Below are 20,881 nucleotides of genomic sequence, written 5' to 3' on the forward strand. Positions count from 1 at the left end.
GTTTGGCCCTTTCCCATCGTCTGTTCCCCTCTTCAACCCCCTCCCCCACCCACCTGCAAATGGAATCTGGCAGGGGATGGCAGTGGGAAAAGGATAGGAACGGGGAGGGGAGGGAGGTAAAAGGATAAATAAAAGAACAGGGAGCATCTCAGTGAGGTCCCTTTGCGTGTATCCACCACTCACCCAACCAACCACCTGCAAATGGGGGCTGGAAGAGGATGGCAGCAGGACAGTCGTGGGAATGGGGTTCGGGAGAGATGAAGGGATAAATAAAAAATCAGGGAGCATCCCGGTGGGGCTGCGGGGGGCTGCAGGCCTGCTGGGGTGGGAAGTGAAGGCGACGCAGTTCCTGTCTCTTTAAATCCACCCTGAGCCAGGAGCAGGGAGATGAGGCAGAGCAGAAAGCCCAGGATCATTAATAAGCAGGATTTATCCCCGTAGGGAGACGGGAAAAGGAGGAGGGGGGGTGGGGGGTAGGGAGGACGCCCCTCTACCCGACCCTCAGCCCCTCACCGCAGCGTCCAATCCTCTCTCCGAGCATCCTCGGGCGAAAGATGCGGGATCCGCTGGGCGAGGCGAGCGGGTCCTCCCGGGAGTGAGGTTTGCTGGAGGAGGGGAGAACGGTGGTGGTGTTGTGTGGGGGGAGGAATGTGGCTAACGGAGGCCATGGCGGGTTTTTAGGGCGCGGGGGTGGCGTGGGAGAGGTTGGGGGAGCCGAGCGGGAGGGCGGCGGAGGCATCACCGCATTGCTGCTGCTGCTGCTGCTGCTGCTGCCGCTGCCGGTGCCGCCGGTGCTGCCGGTGCTGAGCCTCCCGGCCGGCCCCGCCATGCCACCGCACCCGCCGCCCCCCCCGGCCCCCCGCCCGAGCCAGCCCGGCCGGCCGGGGCAGCCCGAGCTGGAGGGCAGCGAGGAGGGGGCTCGGAGCTGAGCGACCCACCGCCCCTCCGGGCTGCGCCGGGCGGCTGCTCCGCTTCCGTTTCCTTCCTGCTCTTGGCGTTTGGCCTCTTTTTTTTCCTAGCTTTCCCCCCCTTTTTTTCTTTCGCTCTCTCTTTCTTTTCCTTTTTTTTCTTCATTTTTCCCCTTCTGTTATTTCTTCTCCCTTTCCCCTTCTTTCCCACCTTTTATTTATCTTTCCCCCCCCTCATTTCCCCCTTTTATTGCCTTCCTACCTCCCCCATTCTTAATTCTTCCCCCCCCCATTTATTTTCCCTTTCCCCTTTTATTTCCCCTTTTCTTCCCCCCCTTCCCTTCCCATCCCATCCCTTTCCCTTTTATTTCCTTCCCTCCTTTCTATTTTCTCCTTTTTTTTTCTTTCATTTTTCCTTTTACATTTTTCACCTTTTATTTTTTCCCCCCTCCCTTTTATTTTCTCCTTTTAATTTCCTCTCCTTTTAATTCCCCTCTTTTTCACCTATCTTTTTTTTTTCCTCTTTTTTTCTCCTTTTATTTTTTTCTTCTCCTTTCCCACCCCCCCACCCCCCTCCTTCTCCCCCACCCCCGTTCCCTGCCTTGGATGGTTTTTAGGTGGAGTCGTTTGCACCAAAACCCAATAGCTGCTGCTGTTCTTGCTGCTATTTTTTTTTTCCCCCTTTCTCCTTTTTTTTTTTTATTTTTTTTTTTAATGATACTGTTTCCACAGCAGAGGAAGAGTGAACTGAGCCTCAACATACTCCCAGAGAATGAATAATCACAAGAAACTGGCTTAAAAGCAGCTCCCTGGATCTGGTGCATGATTTCGATTGAGTTTGATTTGATTTGAGATTGAATTTTTTTTTTTAGGGTTTTGGGTTTGGTTTTGTTTTTTTTTATTTTATTCTTTTCTTTCCTCCCCCTCCCCTCCCCCTCCCTCCCTCCCTCCCTCCCCCCCCCCCAAGTCATCATTCGTGTTTCATTTTCTGCATTTTTCTTCTTCTTCTCCTTTTTTTTTCACCTTTTGGGGGATTTGCAAACCGAATTACATGCATGTCCAGTGGGGGAAGGTTTAATTTTGACGATGGAGGGTCGTACTGTGGAGGCTGGGAGGACGGAAAGGCTCATGGCCACGGAATCTGTACCGGCCCGAAGGGTCAAGGTGAATATTCGGGCTCCTGGAGTCACGGCTTTGAGGTCTTGGGGGTCTACACTTGGCCCAGCGGCAACACTTACCAGGGCACCTGGGCGCAGGGCAAGCGCCATGGCATTGGCATGGAGAGCAAAGGGAAGTGGGTGTACAAAGGAGAGTGGACCCATGGATTTAAGGGACGGTATGGGGTCCGAGAGTGCACTGGAAACGGAGCCAAGTACGAAGGCACCTGGAGCAATGGATTACAGGATGGCTACGGGACAGAGACCTACTCGGATGGAGGTAGGTGCTGCTGCATTGATACCTTCTTAGCTGGGGTGGGTGGTGGCCTTGGGGGTACAAGCCTCTGGATGGAGGGGCCTCTTGTTTTGCTCTGTGAGTTTGCAGCCTGCTAGCTTGAAGTGAAGGATGCTCATATCCTGCAGGAGATAAGGAACCAGCCCAGCATGGCATCTGCCCAACCCCTTGCCACAGGTAGCCCCATATGTTCAATGGGTCTCTGGGTGCTGGCTCCTACCTCCTGGCCTCTCCTTGACCAGGCTTTTTTGGGGAGGGGAGCGGGCTGCACTGGTGAAGAGACATGAAATCCTGGCCCAGGGGAGTGGGAGGATGAGGTGGGCCAAGGCGCTGGGAGACAACCCAAGTTGCACATGGGATTCACAGTTGTGACTGCACCACTGGAACCTGTAGATTTGCATCGAAGCAACCCAGGGCAGAGGGGAAGTGAGATTAGATGGGGGGGGGACAGGGCAGAAGGGTTCTGCAAATGCTACCTATGAGAGGCTGGGGTCTTTGCATGCCCTGCAGCCCCTCCAAGGGCAGCCCCATGCTTAATCATAGCAGGCAAAGGACTTTAATTCAGACAAGAGTCTTACATTCCTAGTTTACGGCTTAATGCTTAGCGTCGGGGCTCAGAGGGATCACCAAAGCTCTTCTCTGCCGTCAACACGGCTTAAACGAGATGTGGAGGGGAAACTGGGATTAGATTAAAAACCAACAACAACAAAAAAAACTCCAAACAAACATGAAAACCCAATTGGAGCCATCCAAAAAAGAAAGAAAAATAATTTGCTGGGCTAACAAGCTTTAAAGCCAAAGTAAGGGAAGCAGCTGGTGCTGTGCTGTAAGTGGCTGTATCATCCTCTCGCTCATGTTTTGTGTGTGGCCACTTCCATCTAAATTCCCACCATAATCCAAGGCAGGCCTACCTGCCTGCTGGTAGCTGGGGGGGGGTTTGATGGCCCTGCCCTGCTGGTTTTGCTGCTGAATGTGTCTATCTAGAGCAGGCTTGCTGATTTTAGCTGTTATGGTTTTCCAGGATTGCTCCTTTAGGGAAATTGCAGCGTTGATGGGCTCCATGACAGCCTTCCTGAAAGGTGCTGCAAGACCTTTCTGTAGCAAACCCAGTTTGCTGCTTTGTGGATTACACAGGGAGGGAAACATAGTAGAGGTTGAAAGGGACCTCTGGAGATCATCTAGTCGGATTAAACCTTATCTGGGGCTGCCTTTTTATGCTCTTGAAGGGAGAGGTGGAACGGTCTCTTGATTTTTAATGATGATCTTGTGCTGGTGGCTTTCTCCTCTGGGAAAATAGAGCTGCAACCTTTTGTTTCAGCTGCCTGCAATAATGCTGGGCTCTGAACTGGAATCTGCTGGGTGTGTGTTTGCAAAGCCATTGATAAATCCCAGCAGCCCTCCAGATGAGAATAAACCTTGCTCAGAGAATAAGCATGGTCTCTCACGTTCAGAGCAGTCAGGAAGGGATATGTGTGTGTGTGGGGGGGTTCTATGTGCTCCCAACACGAGTGCCATCACCCTGCTCCCCTCCTGGCACCTAGCCCCTTGCCAGGGAGGTTTGCAGGAGGGCAGACAGAAGTCTTCAGAAACTACAGGTCTCTGATGGTTGGATGTTGCAGGGCTGATCTTGTCCTCAGCCACACGCGTGCCCCACCCCAGCATGCTTCCCCCTCAACTGCAGCGCAGCCGCTCTTGAGGGGCCCGGGGAGCATCTCCTCACTGGGGTTCCTTATCAGTGGGTTCACACTTTCCCAGAACCTACCAGAAGCAAAGAGCTTTTTCTTCCATCTTGTCAGGCCAGGCTGGGCTGTCTGGGGACCAAAAAGCAGTACTGCTTGTTTGTTGTCTGAGGAGGAGGAGGAGGCAAGAGTAGGAGGAGGCAAGAGGAGGAGGAGACAAGGACAGGGGCTGTGGCACAATGCTCCCCACCAGGGACCCTCCAAATCATCCTCGGAGATGAGGACAGCTGTGCTGGAGAGTGATAGTACCTGTGGCCAAGCCCATCTTGCTGCTGAGAGCACGGATAGGCCCTGCACACCCCAACCAGACTCCTCCACACCAGCTTTCCCCCCCATTTTGCTTGGACAGTCCCCACCGAGTGACTGAATCCACCTAAAACTGCGCTTCCACCAACTCAGTTGCAAGTCTCTAGAGGCCACAACTTTTCCTCACTTGCCTATCTCCATTCTGGGTGGAAAACACTGAACTTGGCCATCTTCAGCCTTTTGGAGACCAAACCTTAATGAACTTTGGGAGCAAGAAGCTGGAATGTGCAGGAGCTCAACTGGAAGGGCGGCTGCATAACTCTGGCACAGGGGAGGCAATGGTTGGGAAGGATGTTTCTCATTAATCTGTTCGAGTTATTACCTTCATCAAACTGAAGTATCCTGGAATCTTCGCCCCAGCATCTGTCACTTGCCACCCACAGATAAATATTCATCCCTTGCACGTATATATTTTTGTAGCACATCCATCAAGCCTAGGGGCTGGGTGCCTAGATGCACAGGCTAGGCTCAGGAAGAGAGGTGCCTCAGAATTCAGGAATTTCACTCCAGCCTTACCATTTCCTTACAAAAGAGCAGGGAAGGGCAAATCTCAACGTTCCACCAGCGCTGTCTTGGTGTGCCGCTCCTGAGCACGTGGCAAAGCGTTGGGCTTGGACGTGGGGTATGGCATGTGGTGACCTCAAGTGGTGTTGCCATCAGCCCCTTTGCCATCCTGGCTCTACTCGCTGCCCCAGGTGCCACCTCCCAGCAGCAGCAGTGGCAGCAGCAGTGGCAGCAGCAGCGGCAGCAGCAGCCCCGGGCCGGGGGCTCAGGCGTGCAGGCTGATTCCCCCACACGCAGCTTGCAGCTCTCACACCTCCCACGCGGACACGCTCATCGCCATGCACACACGCCTCTCCTCCCCACGCCCAGACACCGCTCAGCCCCTCCACTCCCGTACCCATGGGCACATGCTCTGCCCTCCCTACCCCCCAGCTCCTCCAGCCTGGTGCCAGCCCTCCCTGACCCACTCACAGGCCCCATGAATGCCAGCTGGATTCCTCAAGCTGTGCAGATCCCTGTTCATCAACTCAAGCCTAAAGGCAAGTACAGCTTTGATGCCCACACTGCCGAACCACCTCGGTGCTGCTGCATGCCTGACCCATGGTCCTGCACCTGTGGCATACCATCCTCCTTCCCTTGCTCTTGGAACCCCCTCAAACCACGCTGCTGCTGCTATGTCCTTATTTTGCTGCCCAAAATCCCTGCCACCTCCTGCCCCCATCCACAAACACCCTGATATTACATAAACCACGCTGCTGAGGATTGCTTCAGTCAGATGCTGGAGTTGCACCACTCATTTGCTGGGCCCAGTTCCAGAGCAAGGAGCAGGATTGTTTCCTTGATCCGGGCAAAAGGGGCTGTATCCATCTGGATCAGCACCCCTGTGAGCCCAGGTCACTGCTGTGGTCCATACTGGAATTGGTGGAACCTCTCTGGAGCAGAGGATTGGAGACTTTCTCCCACTGGAGATCATCTCCTGAGCAGAACTGGTGATCAGGAGAAATTCCAGGTGGTTCCTGCTTTTCTGTAACTCTTTAGATATTTTGGGAATACTCAGGGACTTTACCCTGGGGTCAGTTTGAGTTGTATCTGCAGGGCTGCCGTGGAGGTCCTAGGGCTGTGCACTGGATTTGGGTTTAGCTGCTGGAACCATGGCTGTGGAGGTGGATGAGCTGAAGTCGATGGGGTGGATGATGTGGGTTTGACAGTTGAACTCAATGATCTTTAAGGTCTTTTCCAACCAAACAAAACTGTGTCATTCTATGATTCTAGAAAGGCCTCACATCTGCTTTTCTGCCCCTGCCAAAGGTTCTTTTTCTCCTCCCTCCACCCCTCCCCAGCTAAGCATTTGATATCTGAGGCAGGCCAGGAGACCAGTCACTCTCCCAAGTCTTTACTGCCCAGCCAGCCCTCAGAGTAGCTCCCTGGATTTGAGGTATCCACAGGGTATCAAGAGCATGCCAGGTCCCTCCTGCAGCCCCCCTCTCACCCCATCCCGGGTGCCCATGTGTTCCACACAGCCTTGTTTCTTGGGAGGGCTACCCCAGAAGGGACAGACGATCGCATCGCCGCGCTCGTCTTGTGTAATCCTTCGTGCCCACTCACCTACATGAATCATCCCTTTGATAGGTGAGTGAAATCTAATTGGTGTTTTCATTGTTAGCACCGTGTGAGTAGGCAGGTGGGCTTGCTTGGCCCGGCTCTGGAAACGCTCAGGCTTTGGGAGCGATGCGGAGAGGTTAGCGCTGTGGTGGGAACTGCTGGTGTGGGCTCTCCCACAGCCTGTCCTGCCTGGGAAGGAGCTGTGGCAGATCCATGCTCCACTTTCCCCACCTCTGCGATGGCATTGGTGACACCTCCAGCTGCTCTCTCTGAGCAAGTGCAGCCAGGAGCTACTAACCAAATGGTTGGGAAATGGTTGAGGTGCTGAAAACCATGAATTATTTTGCAATGCCGAGCTCCTTGCTGGTTGCTCCAGGAGGTTGGACTGGGAATACTGCGGGAGCACCTGCCCATCTGGGATGGGGCTGCACCCTCCTTGCTGTGCCAAGTGGTTTTGAATCAACCCTCATGACCAATGTCACTAAGGGCAGCGACATCACCAGGGGTTACCTCATGCCTTGCTCCATACTAGGGTTTGGTTTATTTTTAAGGGTTCCTCTACAGCTGCAGGGAACCAACTAGGGAGGGCAAATTTCCCTGCTGTCTATTCATAGCACGGATGTCAGATTTACCTTAAAAAGTACCAGCTCTCAGCTTATTTTGCTGCCAGGAAGGAATTGTTGAGGCACTTCAAATTGTGGGTGGAAACAAGCAAACACAAATGCGCCCCGATCCCCGGATCCTCCCAGCTCCTGCAGCATCCAGCCAGAGCCATAGCTGGTGCTGACAACCCCCTGAGAACCTGCTAATTAAAAAAGACAAACCCAAAACCAAACAAACTAACAAAAGACAAACAAGCAAACAACCCCAAACCACCATGAACTTTGTTTATGAAGCATCTCTCTGCACAGATTCCGGTACGGAAGATGCTTGCAGCGTGACAGTGGTTACAGGAGAGCAATAAGGGAACCATCAGGAACCTGCTCCACATAAGAAAATGAATCAAAATACTAAATGAAGCTTCTGACCAGCATCATTAAAAATACATGATATGAACTCATGGTAATTACTTCTCTCCCTAGAACATGCTGCTTAGTTTCAGGTACAGCTCAGGACAGAAGAAGAAGGATTTCTGACCCCGGGGAAAAGTACATGAGATAGAAATTGCCAGACCCTCACTCTATCTTCTCCATCTTTATCCAGCATGTGATACTCCAGGAGATGATGTAAGACCCCAACCTTGGGGCAGTCTGACCCCTTTTACAGCCCTCTCCTTGATCCAAGAGAGATGGTGACTAAAATCCCAAAGCACTACAATAATATCCTTTCACTGGGGATGCTGGGGTGGGTTTCTCATGGCTTTTAGCAGGATATTTGCATGTGACTTGACATCCCACGGGGCTCCTCGTGGTTGGGTGACATCTGCTCCTGTAGCTGAACGTTTGGGTTGTTGGGTTTTTTGTTGTTGTTGTTTGGGGTTTTTTATTTTCCCTCCCCTTGAAGCTCCAGCTTGTGGAATCATGTGATTTTTGCAAGGTTTTCAGCTTCATTTTTGAAGCAAGGTTTCCACTCAGACTCTTGCAGAAAAGTCATTCTTCCAGGCTTGGAAACCAGCAGATGAGAGCTAAAAAATGCCTTCTGGTTAAAAGAAAAAAAAAAAAAAGAAGAAAAGGAAAAAAGCAAGCCTCGATTTTCAAATGAACCTGATGAATTTTGCATGCCTGGAGCCAGGTGATGCCGACTTAGACAAATGATCTCTATTAACGTAGCCATGACTTGAAGATGCAGCAGCTGGGCAGGATGGGCTTGGTGGTGATCTTACAGGGGCCAGCACTGTGGGTCTGTATCTGTCTCATGAGAATGGGCAGTTTTTGTCTGTTCAGGGTCTGGCTTTGGCATTAGTTGAATTCCTGAGCAAGAAAGGGGTTGATGTGGGTTTGGTTTTCAGGAGATTGCAACAGGTGCAGGCAACTCTTGCTGCTGCCTTGCCCCTGCAACAAGCTGGTTAACTTACAATTAAAGTACTTAGTGCTTGGAGTCGGTGATCTTAAGGTGTTTTCTAACCTAAATGGTTCTATGATTCGATGTTAATAAAAAGGGGGGAGCTTGGAGGAAAACAAACCAACAAACAAACCAAAAAGAAAACCAACAACAACCCACCCGAGTGGCAACCCCCTGAGGGAGTTTGATTTTGGCTTTTCAAAGACAGATTCTGGCCTTTGAATCACAAATCCTTTAAAATTGCACTTGATGTGTGAGCATTCCCTTGGAACAGTCACTCTTTCCCCCAGATTATTCCCTGAAGAGGTTCTTAATGTATAGCAGAGTGCACAGCCAGAGCAAAGTCCCTAAGTTTGCAGCTGTTCTCACCAAGATGATCACTACGAAGACAATTTCCTACTCAGGGCATCACTTTGGACCTGTAGACTGACTCCTTGGACTAACCAAGGGCATTAAATAAACCCTGGGTTTGCCTCATCTTGCCCTGTGCTGTGCCTACTCCTGATCCAGCCTCATATCCCGGAGCTCACAGGGAGCTGAGCCTCGGAGAATCATAGAATGGTTTAGGTTGGAAAGGACCTCAAGGATCATCGAGCTCCAACCTCCCTGCTGTAGGCAGGGACACCTCCCACTAGAACAGGTCACTCAAGGCTTCATCCAACCTGGTCTTGAACACCTCCAAGGAGGAAGCAGCCACAACCTCCCTGGGCAGCCTGTGCCAGTGTCTCCCCACCCTTCACTGTAAAGCATTTCCTCCTAACATCTGGTCTGAATCTCCCCTCTGCCAGTTCAAACCCATTACCCCTTGCCCTGTCATTACAAGACCTTGTCAATAGTCCCTCCCCAGCCTTCTTTTCGCCCCCCTTCAGATACTGCTGAGCATCTCCCACACCTCAGACAGGATGCACCCCTGCACCTCACCAAAAACTGATGCCAGCACACAGCACTATGTGTGAGTGCTGGAGAATTAGCCCTTACTCCTGTGAGCTCTGCTGAGAAATGGGGTGAGATCAGAGAGTTTGTGATGAGGATTAGAGCGCTGGGGGATTAATGGGCTAAGCATTAGCCTGATTTCACTCTGCTTTGTGAGAGGAGCACATTAGCTGGAATAAAGGTGCTGAGTGACATATTAATGTGTCCCACACCCCTTCTGCTAAAGCCTCATCCTCATTTTGACCCCAGTCAGTGGCCAAGCCCAGGAGGATTCAACTGTCCTGGGCAAAACTAGACACCCTGTTTCACCAAGGGGATGATGCTCATTTGGCTTTCCCTGTTCTCCAGCAAAGCCAGGAAAAGTGGAAATTTCTTTAGTTCTTCTCTTTTGAAGAGCTTTCTTTGCCCTGACTCCAGGACCTGCTGCTTTAAGAAAGCTGCCCTGAGATGCATTATGTGTCCCATCAGAGTTACTGATGCTGAGATTTGATTGTCATTGTAATGGGCTGAAGCATTTCTCCAAATGCTGGCTGGAAAAAGCAATTACTAATGAACTCTGAGAAGCAGGAGATAGAGAAGCTTTGAGGGAGAAGGGGGAGGGGATGCTCAGGATGGACTTGTGTTTTCCTGAGCTTGGTGGAGAGCAAATGGAGTTTTTCCCCCTTGGAATCCAAGCCTTGCCATGGGGGTGTGGGGATGTTCATCTCATGGATGTTAATCTGAGCTGAATTTGAACCTGTGAGTTTTCTGGAATGGCTTCTCTTTACCATTATAAGGTCACACATTCATCACTGGCAAGCCCCTGTGGAAGGAAGATGGCTTCATTCCTGCAGCTTGAGTTATCTTCAGATGTATGACATAGGTTTGCTGTAGGTTGTGTTTGCAGCAGAAGGAGTCACAGACCTCATTTTGTTGGAGTACCTCATCCTTCACCTTGCCCTGTGCCTCAGTTTCCCATCTGTAAGTGCAAATATCCAGAGTCTTTGCAATGCCATGGTGCAGAACAAGGTTTGCCAGTGAGGGAAGTAGCTTTGTGCTGCTGATCTCCTGATTGCGAAGTGTCATGGGCATGGGTTTCATGGCAATGAGACCACAAAGTACTCCTCATACTTTGGGTGGGGCTCATACTGCCCAGATGACCATTCTCACCACGCAGGAACCTGTCTTTCAGATCGTTTTCCCTGTGGAGCACAGCTGAGCAATCCCTGTTCTGTGCTATTTCAGCCAGACTTACTTTATGTTGTTATTTGCATCCACAGAGGAGGAGGCAGATTCCCAGGCTGCGGTGTGAGGCTGGATAAATCCATCTCTTGGCTCTTGCTCCTGCAGAGGTGCTCAGCAAGGCACCTGTCTCTACCTGCTTGCAAGGTGGTCTCCTACATTAAATCATCCCAACCCAACCAACCTCACTGCTTTGGATGGAAGGTGCCTATCATTTGGCTTTCAAAACCAAGCTGAGTGGAGCTGCAGATTCACAGTGGTGTATTTATTTAGTGAGCCTCAGCAACAGACTTAATGCTACCCAGCAGCCAAGCAAAGCAGCCCATGCCAGCTCTGCTCCTTTCTGCTCTGTTCTTCTCTCTTCTCCTCTCCTTGTAGCCTTGCTCTCCTCCACAGATGCCCAGAGCTCACTGTGCCCATCATGTCTCTCTGCACCCAGCCTCGCGTTCAGCGATATGACTAACATCCATCACGTGTTCCTGCCTGCAAGATTATATTTGCATACTCAAAAGTCTATACTTTATTTCTTCCCCTGTGTAAGCAGTTACCAGAGCATATTTTTGGCAAATTAGCAGCCCCAGCAGAAGCATCTGACTGTGTTTTCAGCATGGCTTGGTGTTGGCCAGAGCCATGGAGAGCCTTGGAAGGGCTGTGGGGGAGACAATTTGCTGCCAGCGCTGTATCTGTGTGGCATTGCACACATGCACCAGCACTGATTCCCACCTTTGGTGGTGGGCAATGCAAGTGGCAAGTCTCAGCCCTCTATATCATGCCAGTGTGGGCTCTAGATGAGCACAGTGGAGACAACTGCTGTTCTCCAACCAGCAGCCTGGCACGGGGCAGGGAATGCAAGTCACCCAGCGGAACACCCTCTCCTGCTGCTGGGAGTGGTGGCTCTTGGACTGTGTAGGCAGCAAATGTGCACCCATGTGCATGCCGAGGAGGACCCATACAAGCAGGTAGCACAGTTAGAGGGCACGTTTTTATCAGCAAGTCTCACTGACTGCTGGACATCTTCTGGGGTGGCCAGCAAAGATGTTCCCATCATCACACCATCAGGACTGAGGCTGCATTAGCATCTTCCAGCTCTCCTCACAGAATCAGCATCCTGGCTGGTGGTGGTGGAAGGGACCTCTGGAAATCATTTAGTTCAACTGCCCTGCTAAAGCAGGGTCAGCCACACAAACTGTCCAGAGTTGCAATGTCCTGGTGAGTTTGGAATCTCCCCAGAGAAGGAGACTCCATAACTTCTCCGGGCAGCACTCTGCAGCTCCAGCACTCTCATAGCAAAGAATTTTCTCCTCATGCTCAGAAGTATCCTCCTGGGCTCCAGTTTGTGCCCATTGCCCCTTGTCCTATTGCTGGACACCACTAAGAAGAGTCTGGGACCATTCTCCTGCCCTTCATCATTGAGCTCTTGCTGAGCATTGATCAGATCCCCTCTCAGGCTGTCCTTCTCCAGGCTAAACAGCCTTTGCTCCTCACAGAGAAGCTTCAGTCCCCTCAGCACCTTTGCAGCCTTCACTGGACTCTCTCTAATAGTTCCCTGTCACTCTTGAACTAGGGCAGCCCAAAACTGGACCCAGTATTCCAGATGTGGCCTCACCAGGGCAGAGGAGATTCTTCCTCTCATAAACCTTCTTTTTGAGATGGATGCTTCTGAGATGCTACACAAAATCAGTGCATGACTTTTCCCTGGGCTCAGCAGTGGTGGCTGCAGAATTTGCTCCTTCCTTTGTAACACAGAATACCAACCTAACGACTGCCATTGGATGTCCTTAATTGATATGCTGCAGAACTCAGAGATAAGAGATGTGGGTGGGGGGAGCCTAGCAGGAAGGATCCTTCCCAAATTAAACGAGCAACTTGCAAGGATTAATAACTTCGGCTGGGTTTGGAAAAGTGGACAGGCATTTTAGACATCTCAGCCCTCATTTCCAAATTTCACTGACTGGCAAAAGCAAGCTGGGAGGTTCAGCTGTCTGTGCCAAACACAGCCACCATAACAGGTGGATCTGGCTGTGCTTCAAGGATGGGACAAAGCCTCCAGAGAAGCCTGCCCTTTGAAGCCTGATGCTCCTAGGCTCTCTGAAAGCCTGTTCTCCAGTTGCTGGTTATTTAACCTGGAAAGACCTTGTGCTGAGCCATGGCAATGGGTTAGCTGAGGAGTGTTTCAGTGTGAGGGATGGAACAGGAGTATTCTTCTAAGCACTTGACTTTTTTTGAGGTCATGTTGTGATAATCATAACATCTGTGTGTCCATGGGGCCTCACAGTGCTTTACAGCATCCTAAAGAACCGCTTGAATTTCACCATATGAGAAGCTGAAGTGGAGAAAGGCAGAGCAGGGCTGTGCAAACCTCCCTGTGTGCTTTACCCTTTGTGCTTGTCAGAAGTTGCATCCTATAGGACACGAAGCTGTCTGTCTTGGTTTGGGAAAAACCTGTGAGCAGCCTTCAGTCCATGAAGTTTGTACTTCATGATGGTCCTGGGCTGGAGCCAAAAGGTTCAGCAGCCTGCAGAATGCCAGATCCTAGGCTGTAGGGAGAGGGCAGAAAGAAAATGCAGCCTATTTCAACCCCCAAAATCCTGACTTCTCTCCTTCCAATGCTATGATGAAGATGGATTGGGTCTGTACTCAGGTGCATAATCCCACCTTGGGCCAAGGGAAGTGCTGTGTATGCTGCATGTATGTGAACAGATCATTTACATCCCTTGGGGCTTCCTTCTGTCATTCAAAATCCACCTGTTGCTCTGGCATGCCCTAAGGAGAGCCCTGAGGTGTCTCACCACCCTCATTGTAAACAATTGCTTCCTTCTCTCCAGTCTAAGTCTCCTTCTTTTAGTTCAAACCCATCACCCCTTGTCCTGTCACAACAGGACAGGCTACAATCTCTGTCCCCATCTTTCTTCCCAGCCCCTCTAAGTACTTAGAGGCCACAAGAAGCTCTCCCTGGAGCTTTATCTTCTCCAGGATGAACAACCCCAACCCCCTCAGCGTTCCTTCATAAGAGAGAGATGTTACAGCTCTCCATAAGGGCCAGAAAGGCCATTTGCCAGATGTCCTAGGTCTCCTTTCCCTCTCCAGCACTCTCTTGTGTACAAAAAGCACCTGGTATGAAGCCAGATTATATCAATGTAGTAACTCTTCTTCCCCGAGGTTTCAGTCTGGTGTGTTGTGTGTATTAAAGGCAAGCCACGAGCTGGTTGCCTCTTCCCAGCCATGGTGAAGACCTCATGTGGGAGAGCAAGCAGCTCTCTCTGTGGTCCTGGGCCCATGAGCACCCACATGAGGCTTGCCACAGCATCTGTACCCAGGGGAGATGATGATGGAGATGGATCTCCTCCTGCTCCCCAGGAAAACCCCCCAATACTCCTTGGGAAAGCAAAGGAGATGACTGCTAACGTGTCGGTGTTCCTAGTGTCTGTAATGGCCCAGATCCTCCTGCAGCACTCTGCAAACAGAGGCTAATTACTCTTCCCAATAGGAAGCTGAACTGCTGAAGTGCCATCAGATGATCCCTGTTTCAAGCCAGGAGCATGGAGGTGCAGAAGCTGCTCCAAACCATCTCATCTCCAGTTCTGCACTCACTTCCCCGTTCCTGAAAGGTGCAAACCAGGGCGAACCCTGATTTGGTGGGTCTTGGGGACAACAGGAGCAGCCCCTGCAGACTCCCTGCTCTCTTCCCAGAATGAATTTCAGCCTCCTGAGCCAAATGCTGAGGAAATGCTGAATAATGGCAGCAAATGAGATTACTTTTTGGTGCTTGTCATTTCTCAAAAGAGATGATCTCCTGCTGGAGCATGGGAGATGATGCTTTGGAGGCCAGGGACTTCCTGATTTCTGCTTTCAGTCTGGCTGGCTCCAGCCAAGGATGGGGCTCCACATGGTCCTCAAGGCAAGAGAGAGTCCTGCAGGAGTTTTAAAAGCTCTCTGGAAACAACCCAGCCTTGCTCCATGGGGAGTGAGCCAGAAAACCCTAATCCATCCCAGGCTTAAAGACACAAGTGAAAGTGACCAATAACCACATTACCCATTTTCTTCCCTCCATGTTTCCATCCCATCCTGACTTTCCTCCTTTTTCCCACAACCCCATTGCCTTCCTCACTCCCCATGTGCTCTCTCCAAAAGAGAAATATTCTCACTGATCCATCTTTTGGGATGACTTTCTCCCAGCCTCAGGTCGTGCCTGCCCCTTGTCTCTGCTCCACACATGTGCACGCCCATGGCCACATCCACCCTTCTTGGCTTCACCTTTATCTTGGCCAAATTCTAATGAAGCAAATACACCAGGAGGCAAGAAATCTTCCCTGTGGTGAGCAAAAGCATATTCCCAGGGCAGGATCAGGCCATCTTTTCACGGTGGTGGCTGATATTTCTTGGCTAGACTGTTCAGTGCTCTCCTGTCATGTATCTGCTCTTGTCCACGACTTCCACCCAGCCCTACACTTGCCTGCAGCCACCTGTGCAATGCTGCCCTGACCACCTCACGGCTCCTGCATCTTTCCTGGTGGAATCAATCCATCAGTCTCATGCAATTAATGCTTCAGGGAGCACTTGGCAAATGTGGAGAGCAAGGGAAGAGCTATGAAGCAGAAATGGCTGCTGCTTCCCTTCTGTACCATAGCAAGCCACAAATTACCAGCTCAGGAGGATTTCCTTTCTGCATCCAAGACTTTCTTGCTGCTCTTTGTCTTTTTGTTTTGTTTTCCAGTGCAAAATCACAGGAGTGGGATGAAAATTTGTGGCAACTTGTAGACATTCATAAAAGTAACCTGCATGGCTAAGGGCATGAAGTTGGCAGACTTCTCCTCAGCAGTTCTCCTTCGTCATGGTGGCTTTGCCTCTTTTCCATAGAACACCACTATGGTGGGAGTTGGAAGTGAGCCCTGGAGATCATCTAGTCTAACCACCCTGCTAAAGTAGGGTCATCCACAACAGGTAGCCTAGGAGTGCAATGTCCAGGCAGGTTTGGAATCTCTCTGGAAAAGGAGATCCCACAGCCTCTCTGGGCAGCCTGCTCCAAGGCTCCAGCACCCTCGCACCAAAGAAGCTTCTCCTCCTGTTCAGATAGAAGCTCCAGGTTGTAGTTTGTGCCTGTTGTCCCTTGTCCTGTTGCTGAGCACCACTGAGCAGACTCTGGCCACATGATCTTTCCCTCTGCCCGTACCTTTAGCTCTCACTGAGCATTGAGAGGACCACCTACTCTTCTCCAGGCTAAGCTGCCACAGGTCTCTCAGCCTTTTCTCCTCAGATGCTGCAGGGCCCCAAGCTGGGCTATGCTTGTGATGAAGGACTGCAATGGTGTTGGCTTGCTCCTTGTTTCCCATGCCCACAGAGGAATGTTTTCCTCTTGCACACAGTTAAAGAGGACATCTCCTCCTTTGCCCTGAGCCTGGGAGGTGCTCAGCTCTCTGAAGTCCTTGAGAATCTCCATTCAACACTTCAGCAGATCACCCTGGGGCTATCTGACATCACATCTGCTGTGGTCCTCACTGCATGGGCTTCCCATTGCACACTCCCTAGCTCTGAGACAGCTGTAGCCACTCCATCCTGGCAGGTCAAGTGCACAATCATAAGATGCAGTTTCCTCTGCAGAGAGAAAGGGTCTCCCAGCTCCTGGTGAGGTTAAACTTCCTGCATATATCTGCAAATGTGGAGGGGCAGAGGTTAAACTGAGCAGTGCAAGGGGAGGAGGAGGAGGAGGTGGTGCTTAGCAATTCAGATCAGGTGGCTCCAAGACCTTCCTGTACTCACGGCCAAATCCTGGAATATTCAGGAGCTTTAAATGCACTAAAGTTAGATGAAGGAAGGAGTGCTCTTGGGGTGAGAAAAGATGAATGGATTCTGCTTCTTAGAAGGAAGTTCTTTGATCTGCTGCTGGCCAACAAGGTGCCCAGATGTTTTAGTGACCATCAAAGACCAATCCCCAGAGGCAAATCATGCTACAGCATCCTGCAGAGAAACAACCAGGAGAGCAAAAACACCCTTGAAAACAGACCTGGGGTTTGGGTTTTGCTCTCTGCTGAGTGTTGCTTCATGATTGAGGCCACATTTGGAGGACTGAGGCCACATCTAGATGACTGTATTCACTTGGGCTCCCCAGCTCAAGAGAGACACAGAACTGCTGCAGAGTCCAGAAAAGGCTACAGAGATGCTGAGAGGGTTGGAGCAACTCTGTGAGGAGGAAGGGCAAGGAGATCCAAGGCTGCTTAGTCTGGAGAAGAGCAGCCTGAAGAGATCTGATCAATGCTCAGCAACAGTTAAATGGTGGGGGTCAAGAGGATGGGATTAGGCTCTTCTCAAGGGACAAAGGCCAGCAGACACTAACTGGAACCCAGGAGATTCCATCTGGACAGGAGGAGAAACTTCTTTGCTGTGAGGGTTCCAGAGCCCTGGAGCAGGCTGCCCAGAGAGGTTGTGGAGTCTGCTTCTCTAGAGAGATTCCAAACCTGCCTGAACATTGTGATCCTGGGCAAGTTGTTGTGGGTGACCCTGCTTTAGCAGGGGGCTGGACTAGATGATCTCTAGATGTCCCCTCCAATCCCCATCCTGCTGGGATTCTGGGATACTGGGAGTGAAGCTGGACAGCCTGGCTGGACAGGTTGGCTCCACAAGTCCTTGCATCCTCTGCTTCTAAAAATCCGCCTTGCCAAGGAGGTGCAGAGATGGCTCCTGGCAGCCATGCAGATCTAGGAGGAGGCTCTAAGGCCATTCAAAGATGACAGCTTCCCAGGAGCCTCTGCCATGCTGGGATGGCACAGGCACTGGCTGCAGCTGTCACCTGCTGAGACTAATTTGCCACCTCTGCTCCAGCTCAGACATGGTCACGTCAGCTCCAAGAATCCTTTCTTCTGCCCTTTGCTGCTCTCCCTGGATTCCAACGAGAGCTGTACTTGCTTTGTGGTGCTTCTGTTTAATCTGCTTGGGTTTTTCTCAGCTGCAGATGTGCTAGGAGATAGGGAGGTCAAAGGATCTGCCTGGTGCCAGGGATCGAGTCAAGAGGTTCAGCCAAAGGAGAGGCATTCCAGGATTTGGGCAGATCAGATTCTGATGAACCTCCTGCAGGATCTTTTCTTTCTGTCCTTTTGCCCACTTTGGTATCTTTCCCTGAAATCCACCGATTCCATCTCTAGAAGAAACAGGACTTTGGGCACAGGCTGAGGATATCTCAAGCCAGCTTGGAGATTCCCTTTGCACGGACGCTCAGGGCGTTGGGGAATATCTCTCTCATCCAGCTGCCATGCATCACCCCCAAGAGGTTGTCCTGCTGAGACACTCTGGGATGGGGCCAGAAGGAGGAATAACAGTCTTCTGAAGAGCAGCCAGGGGAACTGGAGCTGTTCAGCCTGGAGAAAATGAGGCTGAGGGGAGACCTTCTGGCTCTCTACAACTGCCTGGAAGGAGGTTGCACCTGGATGGGGATCAGTGTCTTCTCCCAGAGAGCAAGGCATAAGACAAGAAGAAATGGCCTCAAGTTGTTCCAGAGGTGGTTTAGGTTGGACATAAGGAACGATTTCTTCCCCTTGAGTGTAGTCAAGGCCTGGGCCAGGCTGCTCAGGGCAGTGGTGGAATCCCTGCCTTTGGAGGGGTTTCAAAGCCATGGAGATGTGGTGCTGAGGGCCATGGGTTAGCGGTGACCTGGCAGTGCTGGGTTAGTGGTTGGACTTGATGATCCAAAAGGTCTCTTCCAACCTAAACAATTCCATGACTCTATGATGTTATGGTGCCAGGCCTGCAAGGATGGACAGATGGCCTGATGGGCTCACTCCTGCCACAGGCACCATTCCAGTTTGCCACTGAGCACAGGAGAGCCATGGGTGTAGAGCATCGATTGTTACCTGTTCTGGAGGACACCAAAGTGGGCTGCAGTGGGGAAAATCAGGATTGATGCTCAAATTCAACCACAAGACATGTCTGATGTCTCCTCCAGGCTGTTTGCCATCCATCTTGATGATCGTCCCCCATCCTTCTCCCCACCAACACTGCCACCACCTCCTCACTCTGCCCACCAGCGACTGCCATAATCCTAGTGCTCTTCCTCCCTCCCCCATGCTAATCCTATAAACTCCCAGTAAATTCTCCCCCCCTGGTTCTGCCTCTCCGTGGCCCTTCCCTGAAGCAGTCATTGTGGAGTCCCTCGGCTTGAGGCTGGCATTTTCTTGGGGTGCTACAAAGCTGTCACCCAAATAATGTAGCACCTCGGGGGACTGCTTACCTCAGAGCACTGAGAAGGGTGCTGGAGCCCTGGGAGGTTTTTGCAAAGCACTGGGAGCTATTGGAGAACAGCTGAGGCACCCTAAAATATGCCAGGTGCTGGTTTCACACTCTCGGGAAGCAGTTCCCTTGCTCAGCATGAGCTGCTCCTACCTGTATCTGTATCCAGAGCTACCACTGAGCTGTGGGGAAACCTCTAAGGTTTTTATGGAGGTGGAAAATTCTAAGGGAGTGCTGGGGGTAGGATGGGGAATTAAGTGGAGTGGAAGGATGAGTAGGGTTGGGATCACAAGAGGAAGGTTCATCCGGGCTTGGGGATAGGCATGGCCAGCACAACTTCTTTTGATAAAGTTTTCTGCTGGGCTGCTGAAAAAGAGTGAGAAGGAAAATGCTGCAGCAAGGCAGGCAGGTCTCAGGGAACAGTATTTTTGCAGCTCAGGTGAACCTGATGAGTTGTTTATGTCTCCAAATCCCAGCCTGCTTGCAAAGGCCAAAGGGCATCTTGTGCAGAGGGGCTGCAAACCTCTATCAGGTGGAGCCAGCAGCCACCAACCAGGCTGTTTTCATCATTTTGGTGTGACTCTCACAGAGTTCACTGCTTCAGAAAGGCTATTTTAAGACTCCCTTGCATGCAGGAGTGGGGCTGGCATGAAGGGAGGCCCTGGTGCTGCAAGGTGCTTCCTGCTCCCAGCCCTGCTCTTTGCATCTCCAGGGCTGGGAGGCAGCAGGGCAGCCTGGGGCTGGGATCAGCCACAGCATCCCAGCAGCACCAGTGCCAGGCGAGGACACATCCTCAGTCTCATCAATCCACCCTGAGAGGGTTTAGGTGAGCAGTGAGTTCACAGAATCATAGACTTGCCTAGGGTGGAAAGGACCTCTAAGGTCAAGTGCAGCCATCAACCCAGCAACACCATACCCACTAAACCATGTCCCAAAGTGCCATGTCTGCCTGGCTTTTGAACACCTCCAGGGATGGTGACCCCACCACCTCCCCAGGCAGCCTGTTCCAATGCCTGACCGCTCAATCAGTAAAGAATTCTTCCTCAATATCCAGTCTAAAACTGATGCATCTTGAGCTAATCCAGAAAGGATTAAACTGACCTAAGAATAAAGGCAAGTCCCACAGGTCACTGGGCTAGGATAAAAGGCAAAAGGGTGTCAATCTCAGGAGGAGAAGGGGTTACAAACCATGGGCATCTTGTGGCCACACCTTATGCTCTGCTTGTACATCCCAAGCTGGATGGATTTCTTGTTGTCTCCATTCCCAGCTCTGTGGTGAGGTCCTGTGTATGTGCTTTGCCCTGCTGAGGAAGAGTCAAGCAGTTCCAGTGTGTGCCCACGCAGAAGCAGGAGTTCAAACAGGGGCACATTCCCGAGGAGAATCTCCAAATGGCTCTCTCTCTGAGAGGCTTAGATTTCTACTTCTCCCTTCCACTCTGTGCCAGAGGAGCAGCTCTATGTACAGAAACAAACATTGCCACGGACCATCCACTGCCAGCCCTGCCAGCAGCATGGACAGCAATGGGATCTGTTCCCTGATTCCTACTCCATCTTCCTGCTCCCTTCCCTTTCAAAGTGGGGTTGATCCAAGGGGCATTTCCTCGAAGCACCACCTGGTGCCCACTTACATGTTAATTAGCTTCTGATATTTCCATGCTGCAGCTGGAGGACATACTGCAATGATCTAAGCAAGATGTTACTTTGTCCTCCTGTAGTGTGACATTCCAGTCCTTGTCACAGAGACAGGACTGGGAGGCAGAGCTGCACTTTGCTGCCCCTGCTAAGGAAGCATGCTGGTGTTGTTACTCACAGAATTCCAGCATGGTGGAGTTTGGAAGGGACCTGTGGACATCATGTCCAAGCAGGGTCACCCACAGCAGGTTGCCCAAAATCACAATGTCCAGGCAGGTTTGGAATCTCTCTGTCCAGGCCTCAGGACTCCAGAGAAAGGACAAGACAAGAGGTGGTTGCTGTCAGAGTCCTTGCACACAACACAAC

General features: G+C 51.3%; 1 protein-coding gene across 1 annotated transcript in view; it reads left to right on the plus strand.

The window, feature by feature from the left end:
• Window positions 1-717: 717 nt before the first annotated feature.
• JPH3 (junctophilin 3) overlaps window positions 718-20,881 on the plus strand; it is a 72,194-nt gene continuing 52,030 nt past the window's right edge. Inside the window, exon 1 of the mRNA XM_064160081.1 lies at window positions 718-2,345. Coding sequence (XP_064016151.1) covers window positions 1,964-2,345 — 382 coding nt within the window. The 5' untranslated portion in view covers window positions 718-1,963. The remainder of the gene's footprint in view (window positions 2,346-20,881) is intronic.

This window comes from Pogoniulus pusillus, chromosome 20 (genome assembly GCF_015220805.1).
Source record: "Pogoniulus pusillus isolate bPogPus1 chromosome 20, bPogPus1.pri, whole genome shotgun sequence".
Lineage (NCBI taxonomy): Eukaryota > Metazoa > Chordata > Aves > Piciformes > Lybiidae > Pogoniulus > Pogoniulus pusillus.